Source organism: Harpia harpyja, chromosome Z (genome assembly GCF_026419915.1).
Source record: "Harpia harpyja isolate bHarHar1 chromosome Z, bHarHar1 primary haplotype, whole genome shotgun sequence".
NCBI lineage: Eukaryota > Metazoa > Chordata > Aves > Accipitriformes > Accipitridae > Harpia > Harpia harpyja.
This window is the reverse complement of record NC_068969.1, coordinates 63,508,238-63,524,036: the sequence shown is the minus strand read 5'-3', so window position 1 is coordinate 63,524,036 and position 15,799 is coordinate 63,508,238. Positions and strand designations below refer to the sequence as shown.

The window sequence follows — 15,799 nt, the reverse complement described above, 5'->3', positions numbered from 1 at the left end:
GAAACTACTAGTGCTAAGTTGCCCAGTTGTTGCCTACAGTTATTTTAGCCCACTAAGCAAGCAGGGCATGCCGGGTTCCAAACAGGCAAGTAGTTTCCATAGGTCAGTATATTGAGCAAACTCTCTCCCTTCCCTCTCACACACCAATTTCTATTTCTCCTACATTATACACTATGCTAAAACAGAAGAGGAAAAAAATCCATTGATTCAAAGACACATTTCATAATTCCTAATAAAAAAGTGAACAGTATACTTCCACCAATTTATAACTACACAGGCTGTACAACACAGGCAAGTTAAATTTCTGAATTTCTTGAGATCTACAGAGAAACTTTACATAAAACTAGAAAGGAGCCCTTCCGACATAAAAACACATACACACCTTTCACAGCACAATCTCCATGAGGAATCTGATCCACCTCCACCTAAACACAAGTATGGTTGTTTGCTACTTCTTCCACCACAAGGCTGATACAAAGTTTATTCTGATGTTGGAAGCCTGTTCCTGATTTCAAGCCCAAATTAATTCATAGACTATTAATACTCATTTGTTCTTATGTTAATGTTATATTTCAAGCCTGAATAACCTTCCCACCTCCCAGGGTGCTTACCACTATGAAATATCCACACAGCATTATCAAATCTTTCTCCAAGCTTGTGAGCTAAGCTAGCCAGGATCCTTTAGGTTGCTTTCGCATGGCAGTCTCAGTCTTCCATACCCTCCTAGCACTTCTTTCCTCCAGCTGCTCTGGTGGAGGTTCATTCCCCTTGGCTACAGGCGGCCGGCACACACATATAGAGGGGCACCGCTACTCTTAGTGGAAGTTCCAGGAGCCATGAGCTTCAGGGCTTCATCTTGCAGTCGATCCAACTCATCATTAACCTATGCTGCTCATTTGACAGCCACTTCCAAAAGACTGACCCCCAATCAGGCAGCTGAGCACAAGCGTTAAACTTTGTGCTCCTCAATTCCATCATGTTTCTATTGAGGTCTACTCAAAATCATCAAATTCTTACCAAATTAATAAAAGGACTACAAAGAGATGCATCCCAAGTCTAACTCTGAAAGACCTTCACTACCAGCCTACTTCCAGTTGAACTGCTTCTCTTGTTGAGAAGAAACTCTGAGCAGAGGGGGTTTGTAATCTGCCTTCTACTTCTCTACCGATCTCCACCTTTCCTGTAAGAGACTAACAGGTTTCTCCCAAGCTTTGGGAAAAGTCATGGTTTAGACAACGACAAAAGCTTTCAGTCCAAAGGGCTTTGCTCTCCTTCTCCTCCTCCTCCCTGAGGGAGGACATGCTCGTCTAAACACTTCTGGTTAGAATTTAGGCTTAATATTCCCCAGTTCTCCCTCCCACTGCCCTTGAAAACATATTTACCACACAGTATACTGCCCTACAGGTACTGCTCAAAATCAGGTGAGGACGATGCAGTTGTGTCCGACAATAAACCAGCTAAGGAAGCAACAAACTGACCAGTGCAACAGGTTTTAACCACCCTCAGTCAAACTCCATGATCAGCAACAGATTAATGACATACATTGTGCATCCGATTGAAATGTCCAGGGGATAACAAACTACTTAGCTGGTAAGTAAAGGCTTTACAGTAGCCTTCCTGATGACAACACATTTGCTTCTAGCTACTTCTACAAATAAGAGAAGCAGATTTTCCTGCTACAAACCTATATTTACAGTCATCTCTTACACCGTCTTCCTAAACAGGACACTCGTATTTAGTCAGGAGACCACCTCGACGGTTGCATGAACAGATTACTGCCCTACGGCAGGTCCCTAAGGCATAACAGATACAGTAAGCAAGAACCGCCGCAGGACAGGAAGAGTCCTGTGAATCCAGTCAGGTTTATAAGGTTAGTGAGTGACCGGGAAAAAACCCACATTTGTACTCAACTAAACGTAGGATTTAAAATTATTCCAATATTTAAAAACAGCCTCACACGCAGTATAAAGCATTCATAAGCTTCTGTATTTACTATTTGCATTTACTGTGCTGAAGCTTGCTTGCATACAAACACAGAAGCAGCCTGGTCTGGAAGATAAATAGTCTGGAATTGGCAAGGTACAAATCCAAGTTAAGCTCTGACATTTACTTCCTGAGCAATTACCTCTGCCTTTCTAATTTCCTCTCCAAAACTGAGCTCATCCACACCTAGGTGAAGTTTATCAGGCTAGGAGTTGCTGCTATACATTGCCCCAGACATCAACGGAATTAAGTTCTCATCTCAAAGTTGGCCTCTATACACTTCTACCCTGCATTTCAAATTTGATCCAAGCCCAGAGGAGACACTAGGGCCGGTTTCCTGACGCTAAACAGTGACTAAAAGAGCTGCATACATGCAGAGTTGTACTAACACACGAACACACAGATTTCAACATGAAGCAGAGCTTTAAGCAACAGAAAAAAAAAAGCTCAGCTGTCTGCACCTTTCAAAAAAAGCAGAAAGATGTGGCTATTGGCAGCTCTGAGTGCTCCCTATGAACCCACAAGGGCTTGTTTTAAGGACAAAGTTTACATTCTCTGAGTGGTGACTCTTGCATGGTCACCATGATTAGCACAAACAACCCCCCAGTACCTTCAAGCAGACAATTTTTACAACAAGGATAGTCTCCACAAACCGGTCTACGCGGGTAAAAGCAATATAGTGGTTTGAGTATGAACAAAATTGACAAGACGTTTTAAGTCATTACAGTAAGACACTTGAAAAAAGACAACCTTCCCAATACTGCATACTGATAAACTTAAGTTGGAGGGGTAAACCAAGTTTTATTTAGATATGCATTAATGGCCTTCATACAGATAACCAAAATAAAAACCAAGTTAGAAATACAAGGCGTGAAGCTCAGACATTCAAGTTGGGGGGGGGCGGGGGGGGGGGGAAGCAGAGATGAGGATTTCAGCCCCAGTTCCGTTCCTTTCTCTGAGCTTAACATGCCTCTGATACAAAAACACAGGGAATGACAGAGACAGGGAGAACTACAGTCAGTTAGCCTTTAGACCACACTCCAATTCAGGACGCTTACAGCAGTCACCAGCCCTTCCCTCTGCTTTTCAACGTTCGTTTGGTGCTCCCTGCAGGGCAGCCTGCAGAGGAGAGCTACTGAGGCTTCCCGTCTGGCCTTTACAGGGCCTAGCTAAGACATGCTGCACTTCACCACACCCTGTAAAATAAAAAGTGATTTGTTGCAGTGAGTCCACTCCGCCCAAGTATCCTGTCTGGAACAGTGACCAAAGATACAAACCTCGCTGGGAGAAGACATTGGCAGCCATATCCTTCAGTCCTGGAAATTTACGTAGCCCTATAAATTTCCCTTTGGGAAAGTATTTTCCTATGTTTCAGAAATACAATGAAAATACTTTCAAACGGTTCGCCGGTAAACATGCCCTTGTATGCTCAAGGGCAGTACTGAGACTGTAGACAGTTGCACGGTCATCTGCTCATATTATTCTTTAATTAACACGTACTCTCCACTCCCAGTTAAGTTCCAAAGGCAACACCTTCCAGCCTGTTGTTATCTGTATCAAGGGCAGGTATCTTTGCCTACCAATCATACCTGCAAAATAGACTTCAAATATCAGAGACAATTATGCACAGAGCTATCCCTAAGTGCGTACAACCTGCCTATTTTGACTTCCCGGGTTAGTGGCCACCTTGGGAACGGCGGTCCAAGAAAGTCTGGATTGTTGAGAAATACAGCACAGGATATTGACAAATTATTAAAAGTACCAAGGTAACTTTTGCTTGCAGACAGCTAAACTGGATAAGAATATTCCAAACAAAACAGTTGTAAAATTATGGTCATAGAGCCAACGCCTTTGAAAAATGGGTAACATGTAAAAACATATTCTAAGATGAATAAAATCAGCTGTAGCCATAACTTACGCTACAAATTATACTGCAACACTCACCAGAATTTAAGGAAAATGCTCCTGAGTACGTGAAAGCCTAGCCTGCTTCAGCCAAGAATTAGAACAACTTCCCTTGCTTGAAAATTCTAACTCTCGCCAGGAAACAGGGAAAAAGACTAGCCACCAAAGAAAAGCGCTGGCAAAAAGACCCAGAGAGTTAATAAAATAAACACCAATTATCAGAGAACCTAACTTGAAAATGCTACAGTCTGCAAAAAAAAGGGTAAAAATGATGAAGAAAAACACAAATGCTCCCTGACACTCTTATTCTGCTAGTCTCCAAAGCTACCGTTTTTGCAGAGTCATCTATCAAACCTCAAGCAGCAAGTACAAGCCCTTCAGATTCACACCTCCTCTGACTGTGCAAGTACACGCCAATTAAATCCTAGGAGATGCAAGAGCAACATAACAATCCTCTAGAAGAGGAGAAAGACACCTGCTGTAAAATCGAAGAAGAATCAGAGAAAAACATCAGGACTTGAGACAGAAAGATATCTTCAGTACCTAGAAGGGTATTTCTGGATTTTGAACAGGATCATGAGAGCATTTTTTCCTCCAACCACTAAGATTATAAACTCTCGGGGAAATAGAAAAACAACCCTCTTATCGGCAACTGCTGCAGGATGAACCTACGCTGAAACGCAGGTAGGAAGGAGGCCGTCAGAATAAGTTCGTACTTCCTCATAGGTGACAAGCCTCAAAGTCAGATTTTACCATTTCACCCGGCAATATTCTCTGCCTCTTGCAGAACTGTTTCGAAAGTTAATTCTTCTGGTAAGTACAATAAACTACAAATTCAGCAAAACCAAAATGACCAAAACTAAATCTATTACAATCTTCTCATATCACCAAAAAAAAAAAAAAAAAAAAAAAAAAATCACTTTCTTATGAGATAAATGTCCTACTACTTACAATTCGTTCACTTATATATCGAATCGCGTTAACCCTTATTCTTCACTACTGCTGCTACATCAGGAGGTGGTTTTCCAACACAAGCCCACAGTTTACCAGGACAGCTCCAAGAAACACGACTGATACCTTTTAAAACAACCCATTATTTGTTTCCACGCATCTTTCCTAGCCCCAGACAGAACAAGAATTGAGGCAAAGGATGCTTTAAAATTACATAGGCTTTCAATACTCACCTCCTTTTTTTATCAGCTGCTTTAGTATAGCTCTCAATATACCCAACAGATACAAACAGAGGTAACTAATAAAATTTTGTGGGTTCACAAATAGTGCTCGCTTTCATAGGGCTTCACAAACCACACTCTATTCATTCAGACGATAGTCTGCACTAATTTATCACCGCGCTCTCTGGAGAGAATTAAGGCAGCTTGTCATTTCCTCACAGACACCCCCCATGTACATACTAAAAAGTACCACCCGTACATGTACCACCTCACTGTTGTTACAAAGCCAAAAGGTTTTTTACACCCCCTACAAACCAGAAAGCACAAATTCCTTGCTATGCCATTGTCTTCTGAAAAATAATGAGCATAGTATCTCTTTTCCCGTATACCGTATACCTCTTTCATCTGCAAAAATGAAATGCATGCCAAACCTCACTTTTTCCTTATTACATACCCTTTGCATGCTGCTTCAGTTTTGCTGCAGCACACTCCGCACACGGGTAATATAGCTTCCCTTAGCATCTAGCCTAAATTTCTAAACTTAAAAACCAGGAGCTGCCAGCACCAAAAGGGCATAACACTAGCATCCAAAAATCCCCATACGCACCTTCAACAATAAAGCAGAAACGTATTAAGGATGCACCAGAACATACAGAAGCTCAAACTTCCACAACTCGGTGCCAAACAAGCAGGCATATCCTGGGTGTTCAAACATTGTGGCGGAGCAGTGAAATGTGAAAGCCCGTACCAGGTGACGCAGAGACCGCGGCCAAAAGACTACTGACATCCTGAAGATTCCTTGCACTTCTCTGCATTTCGACAACTGGGTTTCCAGGTTAACAGCACAGGGAAGCTCAGAAAGAAACAGGACGGACTTACTTTCAACTGGTATTTCACTTTCAAAGAAAGTTAAGAATGTTTGTCGAGGGTTTTTAAAAGCCTGTTTCATGTCTCCACAGTGATAACTACAAGAGAAGCACAAGATTTAGAAGCCTACAATGCCATCACCGTCACCTCAGACAAGAGGTGCGGGCTACACAGGTCTGCATCAGACAGAGCTTGTTATTTGCGCCTAACACAACGCTTAATGTGTTCACTCTCTCACAGACAGCCAACAAACACAAGCAGCAGCTTCTGTAGATAAAGGCACGCTTTCATTTCTCCTGGTTAAGCCTGGATGCTCAAGTACTGAACTGCCCCTGCTCAGAACACCACAATGATTGCAACGGGTAAATCCACCTTGTGTCTGCAGAGCACGAAGAGTACAACACTGATTCCCACGCCCTCCAGAGGTTTTCCCGCCAAAGCTTAACAAAAACAGCCCTGCCTGCAAAAACGTCTCCATTTCATAACTTCTCCGTTTCTCAGATAAGAGGGCCTGAGGCTCAATCTCCTCCGCTTTTTTAGTCAGTCAAAATATTTGTCAGTCTTCATCTAGCCCTTGCACAAATAAGAATATGCCGTGCTTCAAGCCTCGTTTTTGTTCAGTCAAAATACTCCATTGGCCAATACTCTAAAACACAACTAAACCAAAACTAAAGCCACATTATTAATAGCATGTTTTGAACTTTAAAAATTCAACTGTCTGATCAAGCAGGAAAAAAACAACACTTCCCTGTGTCAGAGCTGTAACAAGCCTAACTGGTTACTATGAAATGTGTTGCTCCCAATTCTCCCTGGAAGGTTAGTCTAAATACCCCTTACTAGTTTTAACGACAGCTTTCGATTACAAGCGTAAACTGTTGCTAGAATACTACCTTGCGCTGTAACATCAAGTCTCTTCCGGTTAACTTTGTATTGAGAAGAAGGGGAGAAATTGCTAGAGCCAGAAACCAATTTTAGAGCCACGAGCTTCCTGGGCCTACCACCACTAGGCGATTTTTGGCCTTGTCACAGCATAGGGCACAGCTCCAAGTAAACGAGCGCGCCTCTAGCAGAGAAACACGCACATACAGTTCAAAGACTAAAAGCAATGTTTCCTGAACTCCCCAAAACAAACACATTTGTTTCAAGGCCTTAGAAAATTCACCTAAGAAACCAGTGCACTCTGATACAGTGGGTATTTCTAAAACTCAGACGGAGAGCGTTCAAACACGTACTTGGGAAACACTTGCTTAACAGATTCCCTTTCAAAGCATTTTCCAGTTTTAACAGCTTTGGGTTCTAGCTGAAGGCTCAGAAGTATTCTTCTCTTCACCAAGTTCTACAATTCACAAACTTTCAACCAGAATTTCTTTGTAATTTTCTAAAGAGTAGAGCAAGGAAATGCTAACACATTTTTCACCTCTGCAGCTAACAAGATCAAGGCTTCACCCTGCTCACTTTAAAACAAAGTTCTCCTCAAATCCTACCCACGCTTCCTCTACCTTCCCACCCATTCCTAGCCAAAACCTGAAGTCCTAGGCTCATGAGAAGCATTCTTGTTTCAGCTACCGACCTACTGTAGCAACTGCAGTTAGAAACAGAGAGTGCAGTCTCCCTTCCCATAACCCAACCCCTAGCTAATGCATTTTGCCCTCTCGTAAGCTGGTGAGGGGTTTCGACCGGCACCGTTCCTTCGGTCCTCTCCTTGATTTTACTTCCCCTGGGAAGGTCCTGACCTTCCTGAACACAGAGCACAGGAGGAGGGATGAAAAGAGAGCTCTTCTCAGTAACGGGTAAAGACTGATGTTTTAAATCCTTGAGGGTTTCTAGCACGTGCTTCAGCTAGACGTTTGCCATCTCCCTCTGCCGCGCTGTTCAACCAAATGGACCCTTAGTCCAACTCCAACCGCCGTCCCTCACTTTTCTTTGGATGGAAGTGGAAGAGGGTAAAGCAACACACTTTCTAAGAGCCGATACAACGTTCCAGAGTGTCACTGCCCAGATGTCACCCGAAAGGCTGCTGCAGACACACCTTCAGACGCTAACCTCCCCAAATCTTTCAAGAGGCGGCCGCAAGGATGTCTGGCCTCGGCCGTCGGAGGCAACCATCCGTGCTCAGGCAAGCGACAAGGCAACTTCCAACCCTGCAGACTCACCCGGGGCCCTTCCTCGCGTCTCAGAACGCTCTCTTTCCCCGAGGATTTTTCAGCACTCCCACCTGCCGACAGAAAACATTCACCTGCAACCACAACGCGTCCTCTCCCCCCTCCCAGTCTTAGAAGGGGAGAGTCCCTGCCACCTGCCAGTAAGGGAGACTAACTCTGTTATAAACCTCGCCAACGCCCGCTCTGCAGGAGACACCAACGTTCACCCTACTGCGGCGGTTAGCGGAATCTCGCACGCGCTCCCCCACCTCCTAAGCGCAGACACATCCCCGCAGCTCACCCTGTAGGCAAAACAATCGAGCCTCCCCGCAATCACCCACCTTCATCAAACACAGCACACGCTTGCCTAAGCGCACAGGGATGCATTTAAGAGGAAGCGCTCACGAGCTCCTCTCCAGTACACGCCTCTGCAGAGAAGAGCCCTACAACCCTCCTGACACTTCCTCTCCCGGCGGGAATCCGCGGAGAGCAAGCACCACATTTTCCTTCTGCTGCACTACCCACCCCCCGTACTCCCGGTAGGAGACAGCAGATCTTACTACTTTGCCCCATTACCCGCTAATCCACGGGCGTGGGCACGTCTATTCCCGAAAGGGAAAACTTTCGCTTCCTGTAGTCGCTCTCGCTCCTCTCCTCCGGCCTACAACGTGAGCCATTCTCCCCTCCACTTCCCGAGGAAAGTTCATCCGCTGGGCGACCGGCCACAACAGCCCCTTTCCCTCCAGCTAGGAAAGTCACGCTGCTGCACCCAGCAGCAGACCCCTCTGCACCCCGAGGAAAAGGGGTCACCCCACGACGGCCGCTCGCTTCCCGGAAAGGGGCCCGCATCACCCCCGCCCCCCGCTGAAGCGCCCCGCTCCTCTCCCCCACGCTGGAGCTCACCCCCGCCCGCACCCCCAAACTCCTCCCGGGCCGTCACCGCGTCCGCGTCCACACCGACCCCTCCCCCCGCACACGGCTCCGTCCTCCCCCGCTCCCCACTCGACCCCCGCCCCGGGGAAAGCCCCCCCCCCAGCTCTCCCCACGGCCGCGGCCCGGGCCGCGCTCTCCTCTCCTCCGGGAAGGGGGAGCGCGGCCCGAGCCCGGGAGGGGACGGAGCGCGGCCCTCCCACCGCCCCCCGCCCCCGCGCGGGCCCGCACCGTCTCCTCGGGGTCGATGTCGATCCGGAAGGTCTGCTGCTGCAGCGTTTTCAGCGTGATCTGCATGGCGGCGGCGGCGGCGGCGGCGGCGGCTGCAGGCCGCCCGTCGCGGTCGCGGTCCTCTCCCCGCGTCCCCCGCAGCGCAGCGGGACAGGCGGAGAGGAGGAGCGGGAGAAAAAAGAGGAGGAGAGCGAGCGCGGAGCAACGGCTCGCCCTCTGCCGCGGCGCGCCAGTCACACTCACGGCGCGGCGGGAGGCGGAGTGCGGGCGGCGCTCAGCCCCCGCGCCTCAGGCGACGGCGGGGGGAGGGAAGAGCGACGGGACGGGGGGCGGCGGCGGGCGCGCGCCGCCGCTCGGCGGGAGGGAGCGGGGCAGGCGGCGTGCGCCTGCGCGGGCTGGCCGCTCGCCGCTCCTCGCCCGCCGAGAGCCGGCGTGGGCAGCGGGGAGAGGAGCGGGCGCGCATGCGCGGTGCCCCCGACGGAGTGGCGCCCGCGGGCGGGCGGGCGCGCGCGCCTGCCGCCGCCTGCCGCCGCCTGAGGCGCCCGCAATGCGCCGGCGCGGCTGAGCCGCGCAGCGGGCACCGGACGCACTGCGCAGGCGCGGCGGGCGCCCGAGGAACCGCGGGCGGGGGCGTGCCTGCGAGGGTCCGCGGGGGCCGGGAGATGAGGCGGTCGCGTGTGTGTGCACACCGCTTACCGGGGTGGTTGCAGGTTACTCGTACATACGTGCGTGCGTGCGTGCGTGCGTACGTCGCACGCACGCACGCGTTGATAGGGGCAGGGGGGCCTGAAGGCTGCAGCCCTCTGCAGGATGGCTGTGGGTGGCGTAGGGTCGTTGAGGCCGTCCGTCCCTCCGACGGCTCTGCGGTGGCTGGCAGCTGGGGTTGTTCAGCATCTCCTCGCCGGCACGCGTACTGTGAGGTGGCTGTGCCGCTGAGCCGGCCAGCTCCTTGCCTCGGCACGCCGAAGGGCGCGGGTTGCTCTGTCGGCCTGCGTGTGCACAGCGGGTAATGACAACCCTGCCTTCCCAGTCTCGCCCCACCGCAGTGCTGTAAGGCAGCGGGCCCGTTCAGCATTCGCGCAGTGCCTCAGCGGCGCTGAGCAGTGCGCAGATACCTCGGCCGATGCGGCAGGAAAGAAGCTCGCCTGTCACCACAGCGAGTCTCCGGTTCGGCATGGGGAGAGGCTTTCCTCCGAGAGGCTGAGAGCAACGTATTGCTACACCTAGGACAAGCTTCTCGAAGACCAAAGGTCTTTTCGGAATCCTGACAAGCCTTACGATGCGCGTACTGCGGAAGTTTAGACTTTAGACTAAGTTTTAGAACTTAGTATAGTTCGCTGTCGTAGCCATCCCAAGCTTTGTAAGCAGCGTTTGTGAGTTGTTTGCCTGCCTTTCCGGAAGTCTGTACCGTCTTTTCTGTGTTATCCTTTCCACCTCACTTTGATCCCATGCGTACGAATAGGGAGCCCAGGAGGTTACTTGCTTATCACAGAAACTGGTGCGGTGGATGGGACAGCGTAGGACCTCAGTTCCGCCAGGGCCGGCTTCAATAGTTAGTGCTTGCCTTTGGCGAGTTATTAACCTCCCTTTCCCCTGGTACTCCTCAGGCAATGCAGAGAGACAGAGAGACAGAGACCCCCTGCTACAAATAACCCTTAAAGTTGAGCCAACTACACTGGTAAGAGGGACCCCCGCCCCGGCTCCTTATAACCTCTTCCACCAGTAGGTGTGGGATCTCCCAGTGCGTTTTCTTTGTAACCAAGGCTGTCTTTCTGCAAAACAGGACGCTGATGTTAGGCTAACTTAATACTGTCATGCAGTTAAGCCCCACAGTTCTCAGTATCGTGTAATGCCTTGAGAAATTCTACTCTGCCACGTTGTCAACCTAACATTTGTAACCAAAAACACCTCACCTTTTAACTCGTCATTACAGTAAGTTTGGCTTCATAACAATTTCTTACCAGCAGCGCAGCAGAGCTGGGGCCAGCAGGCTGCGTTTGCAATGCAAAGGGAAAGCAGGAGACACCTCTCCCTGCAGGAGTGTATGGATGCGTACGTGTCTTGCGCACACAGCTGGTGGTGCTGCTTCTGTCATCATCCACCTCAGGCTCTGACACGCAGCTGCTGGACAGCCGAAGCCTCTTAGGGCTTTCGCAACCAAAAAGAAACTGCTGATTGTTGCTAGTAGCAATCCAGCATTCTTGGCAGCACGCAATAACTTGCTTGCACTGCACGGAGAGCCATTAAAACCAAACCAAACCAAACCAAACCAAAACAAGAGGCGTGAGATAAAATATCGCTGGCTATTTTTTGCATGGCTGGTTACAACTTAAAATATGCTGCTTGTTCACTTTCGCTATTGCCCGACACCGGATCTAATTCTGTACTTTGCAGATAAAAGGAATTTTTTTTTAACTTTTCATTCAGCGGTCCAGCTTACGCAAGTGCTGAGCTTCACACGAAAAGGAAAGTACCTCATGCTGAGGGTTTGTGTCAGTTTCAGTACTCTTTTCTGCTCAGAATATGTTAAGTGTAAACTACCCATTCTGATTTTTGTGGTTGCCGGTTATAGTAGGAAACAGTTCTGCCCGGTTTGCGGTGGGGCGAGGGTTCATTTACGTGGTGGCTGCTTAGCCCTGCTGCGAGGCCTTGTAAAAGCCTCAGCAGAACGGGGAATCGACTCCAAAGGCCGTGAACTGCTAAGGAGGAAGATTTTCCTGACCGTTTGTTTGAACTTTGAGCAAACAAAACGAGAAAAGAAAAAGCTGTGATTTGGGTTTTTTTCCCCTGCTGAGTGGTACAGGAACTTAGGACGACTCACTGTATGGGGCCTAAATTAAATAGACAAGTTCTTGGTGCTTCCTCTAGCTCAGCCCCTTCAGCTCCATAAAATAGCTTATGGCAGAGCTTGACTCGCCAGGTCGTTCTTCAGGCTGCTTCCCGTCAGTTGCAGAATTGAGGGTTGGTTTTTTCCCAGAGTACGCTCATCTTTTAGTTTCCGAGTCCTTCTCCTCGGCAGCCAGTGCTTGGGTTTTTTTCATTTTGTGTCCAAAGTATTTTGGGTAATTGCCCTGTGTTCAGGCTGGAGTATCACACTTCCTGACTTCATTTACAACCGTTTGTATGCTGACTCAGTGAGCGCACAAACCTCTCTTATGCAAGTAGAGTAACTTACATTGATTGGAAGGGGATGTGAAACGAAGCCCAAAAGTTAGAAAGAGGTTTTGATGGCAAATGCGTACGGCGATGACTTTTTGGTTTTTCAGAACTCCTGGATTTTCGTTTCCAAGTAGCTTGATCTCCCTGGCGCAGTTGCTCCAACTTCATGCCACCGTGGCTTTGTCCTGCTCAGCTCTTTTCCATTGTCCGGGATGCCCCACAAACTGCTGCCTCCGACACGGAGGTGTATGTTTTCATGTCTTACAAGTTGCTGGGCGAAGCCCTTAATTACAGCTGGCCCTTGCAGAGGGGGAGGAAAACACAGTGAAACCAAAATGTGGTAGGGAAGGTAACGGGGAAGTATTTGTGCCTCCGGTACACCTTTCCCTGCAGCCGGGTTTCCTTACGTAACCCCAGTGCTTCTGGAAGTTGGAAAGATGCGCACGTTTAAACGGCACAGAGACAGGGACGTGAGTCAGTGCTGTCCCCTTTCTGACTGAAAGAGTTATCCAAAGCCTAGGGCCTTGCTGGTAGTTTATCAGAGTGCGTATCTATGCTGTGGAGCCCACAGCAGCGAGCACTTGGAGCCTGTGAACGCCTAGGTCTCTGTCAGTGATCTTACATTTAATGGAAGGAGCATCCGACTGCCGAGACAGTACACAGGTCTCATGGAAGCCTGCTTGTTTACAGCAACTGTGCAAGGACCCGATTCTTGCAGCTGCTGGTGGCCCGGGAAAAGCAGTTTTGCTGCTGTTGGTAACAGACCACAGTCCTTATGCTAACTTTGTGAGGCCAGAGGACCAGGCTCTACAGGGCTTGTTGGGAGAACTGACTTTGTGAAAAGAAGCTTTGCAAGGGTGTCTCATGTTACAATGTGTGGTTCGAGTACCAGGTAATAGCAAAGGCCTTGAAAACGTGGGTGTGGGTTAAAGAGCATCCGCAAGGCTATAAAGAATTCCGCAGTAGTCAGTTCCCGGCCATAGAAGTACAGCCTTGACACCTGAGAAAAACTGGTATCATAAAGAGAAAAAAGAGGAAGAAGCCAAGCAAGAAAAAAGTTGAGCAACAGGGTAATACGCGCTGGGATAACCCCAGGCGTGGGGCGAGCACGGGGTGAGGATGGCCTGTCGTGACATCCCCCGGCGATGGACGGCGGTGCCCCCGAGTGATGGCTTCTGAGGTCACCGAGGAATGGACTGTGATGTCCCCGAGCGATGGATTGTTACCACGCGTCCCTCCCTGCTTGAATTCGGGCACCGAGCCTCAGCCAGCCGGCTCGTGCCCACACTCCAGCTGAGCGGGTTCGCGAGGTTTGGAGTGTCGAGCGAGGCCTTTGTTGAGCAAGTGCTGGTGTTGGGCTCGGGCAGTTGTTTTTTGCAGCTCTCCGTGCCCAACCTCAGAGCCGTCCAAGGATTTTGCCCGGCCCTGCCAGGTTCAGGCAGCCGGGGCACCCAGGAGGCACGCTCGCAGCAGCAGAGGTGAGCTGGGAGGGGAAACCTCAGCCTGGAGTGGGGAGCTGGGAGGGTTTCCTTCTTGAGGGACCTGGGCACTTCTTCCACCCCTCCCCGGGCCAGCCAATGACCCTGGCCTCTCTTCCTTCTCTAGCGTGACACCCGCTGCTGCAGCGCCGGTGACAGGGAGCAGCTCAACGTCCCCAGCTCCCCCCAGCCCACCGCAGCACGTGGGGACCATGGCCGTGGAGCTGGACAACCGCTGTCCCATCTGCCTGGACAGCTGGGAGGAGGCCAGCTACGTGATGCCGTGCCTCCACCAATTCTGCTATGCGTGCATCCTGCGGTGGGCTGAGAGCAAGCCCGAGTGCCCCCTCTGCAAGAGGAACGTCACCTCCATCTTGCACTCGGTGCAGGCGGACGACAACTTCAAGGAGCACGTTGTCGCACCACCTCCAGTACCACCAGTTGCCGTCCACCGGGCAGGAGGTGCTCCTGGCCATCCAGCCGCCCACAATCAGCCATCAGCTGCACAGCCGCTGCCCGGGGCTCCTGTGGGCAGCCTCCATCCCCACGTCTGGGCATCCCTCTTCCGAGAGGACCCAGCTCTGCTCCGGCCCGTGATGCTCTGGCTGCGACAGGAGCTGTGGCTCTTCTTCGAGGGTGGCCGCTGGGAAACAGCTGCAGCGCGGAGGCTCGTCCTGTCCAGCCTGCACGTCTTCGGCCTGGACGAGGAAACCCTGTTCCAGCTGCTGCAGGGTGCCCTGGGCGACTACACGAGGACCTTTGTGCGCCAGCTGATCGACACCGTCGTGGAGCGGTGCGGCGGGGAGGCACGACGCCGGACGGGCCTGGAGGACGCCCGTGCTGCCGAGGAGCGGGAGGGCAGCCCTGCGGCTGCCCCCGGCCCCGCTGCCTCCCAAAGGGGGTCTCCTGCTCCCAGCCCAGCCCCCTCCAGCAGCCGTGGCACAGCCGAGGCAGAAGAGCTCCCCAGCACCTCAGCGGCTGCCCTTCGTGGGGCTCCTGGCAGCCCTCCCTCTGCCCCTGTTCCCACCCACAGGGAGCACGACGAGCCACAGGAGGACCCAGAGGAGGCTGTGCCCGGGCCCTCCGCTCCCAGCCAGGGCAGCGAACTCTCCCCTGGGGGACGCCGGAGAGCCCCAAAGAGGAGGGCTGGCAGCCCTCGGGCCTCGTCACCTCCGAACAAGAGGCCACCCCACCGGCCACAGTAGGAGGGTGCCCCAGGAGCTGGCGACACCAGGGACGGGCCAGCAGCTGGGGCACCCACCAGCCTCCCAAAGGGACCCGGAGACGGTCATTAGTAGCCTAGCGCTAATGATCAAATCCTACAATAAACGCATGAAAAGTACAGAAGTAGTCGTGCTATTTCTAACAATGTCGTTGGCGTTGCTATCCCCACCCGTGTTGCTTTCTCATGTGGCCACAAATAGCTACCGAGAGGACTCGGCCCATACTTTCCCCAGGGGCAGAAGCGAGGAGGACTGTCCCGGAGTTCCTCACACCATCCTCTTGCCTTTTTTAAAGATGGGGTGCAACATTTGGCGCTCTCTAGTCTTTGGTGCCTCCCCCAAGCTCCACGACCTTTCAGGGACGACAGAGCGCGGCCTCACAGCGACACCAGCCAGCCCTCTCAACACCCTCAGACAAATCCCACCAGGGTCGATTGACGTGTATGGGACAAGATTTCTCAGGAGACCCCCGAGCTGAACGTCCTCTTGCCACTGGAATTCCTCTGCTCCTTGAGCCCCGGCCTCTAGGCTAAAATGCCTGGCAAGAGTGTCAGGGAAGACCGAGATGAAGAAGGCTCCGAGTACCTCGGCTTTGCCTGCCTCTGCTGTTCCTGTATCACTCAACCCGCCTGGCAAGCAGGCACATGCTTTCCTTGCCTGATTTACTATTTACGTAGCAGCAGACGCCCTTCTTCTTACTTTTCATATCC

The 15,799-nt window shown here is 51.1% G+C and overlaps 2 protein-coding genes across 4 annotated transcripts in view; one reads left to right on the top strand and one right to left on the bottom strand.

Annotated features, from left to right (window-relative positions):
* Positions 1-9,612, bottom strand: part of RAD23B (RAD23 homolog B, nucleotide excision repair protein) — a 37,184-nt gene extending 27,572 nt beyond the window's left edge. The window contains exon 1 of one of the 3 annotated variants that reach the window (XM_052776463.1): positions 9,230-9,612. In XM_052776463.1, the coding sequence (XP_052632423.1) occupies positions 9,230-9,295 (66 nt within the window). In that variant the 5' untranslated portion in view covers positions 9,296-9,612. Of the gene's footprint in view, positions 1-7,970; positions 8,894-9,229 lie in introns of those variants that run through there. The other 2 variants (XM_052776461.1, XM_052776462.1) reach the window with 2 other exon arrangements.
* Positions 9,613-11,584: 1,972 nt separating this feature from the next.
* On the top strand, positions 11,585-15,207 carry LOC128137527 (uncharacterized). Its single transcript, XM_052778537.1, has 2 exons — positions 11,585-13,866; positions 13,994-15,207. The coding sequence occupies exons 1-2, from the start codon at positions 13,580-13,582 to the stop codon at positions 15,069-15,071; spliced, it is 1,365 nt and encodes a 454-aa protein (XP_052634497.1). The 5' UTR covers positions 11,585-13,579; the 3' UTR covers positions 15,072-15,207.
* Positions 15,208-15,799: the final 592 nt, after the last annotated feature.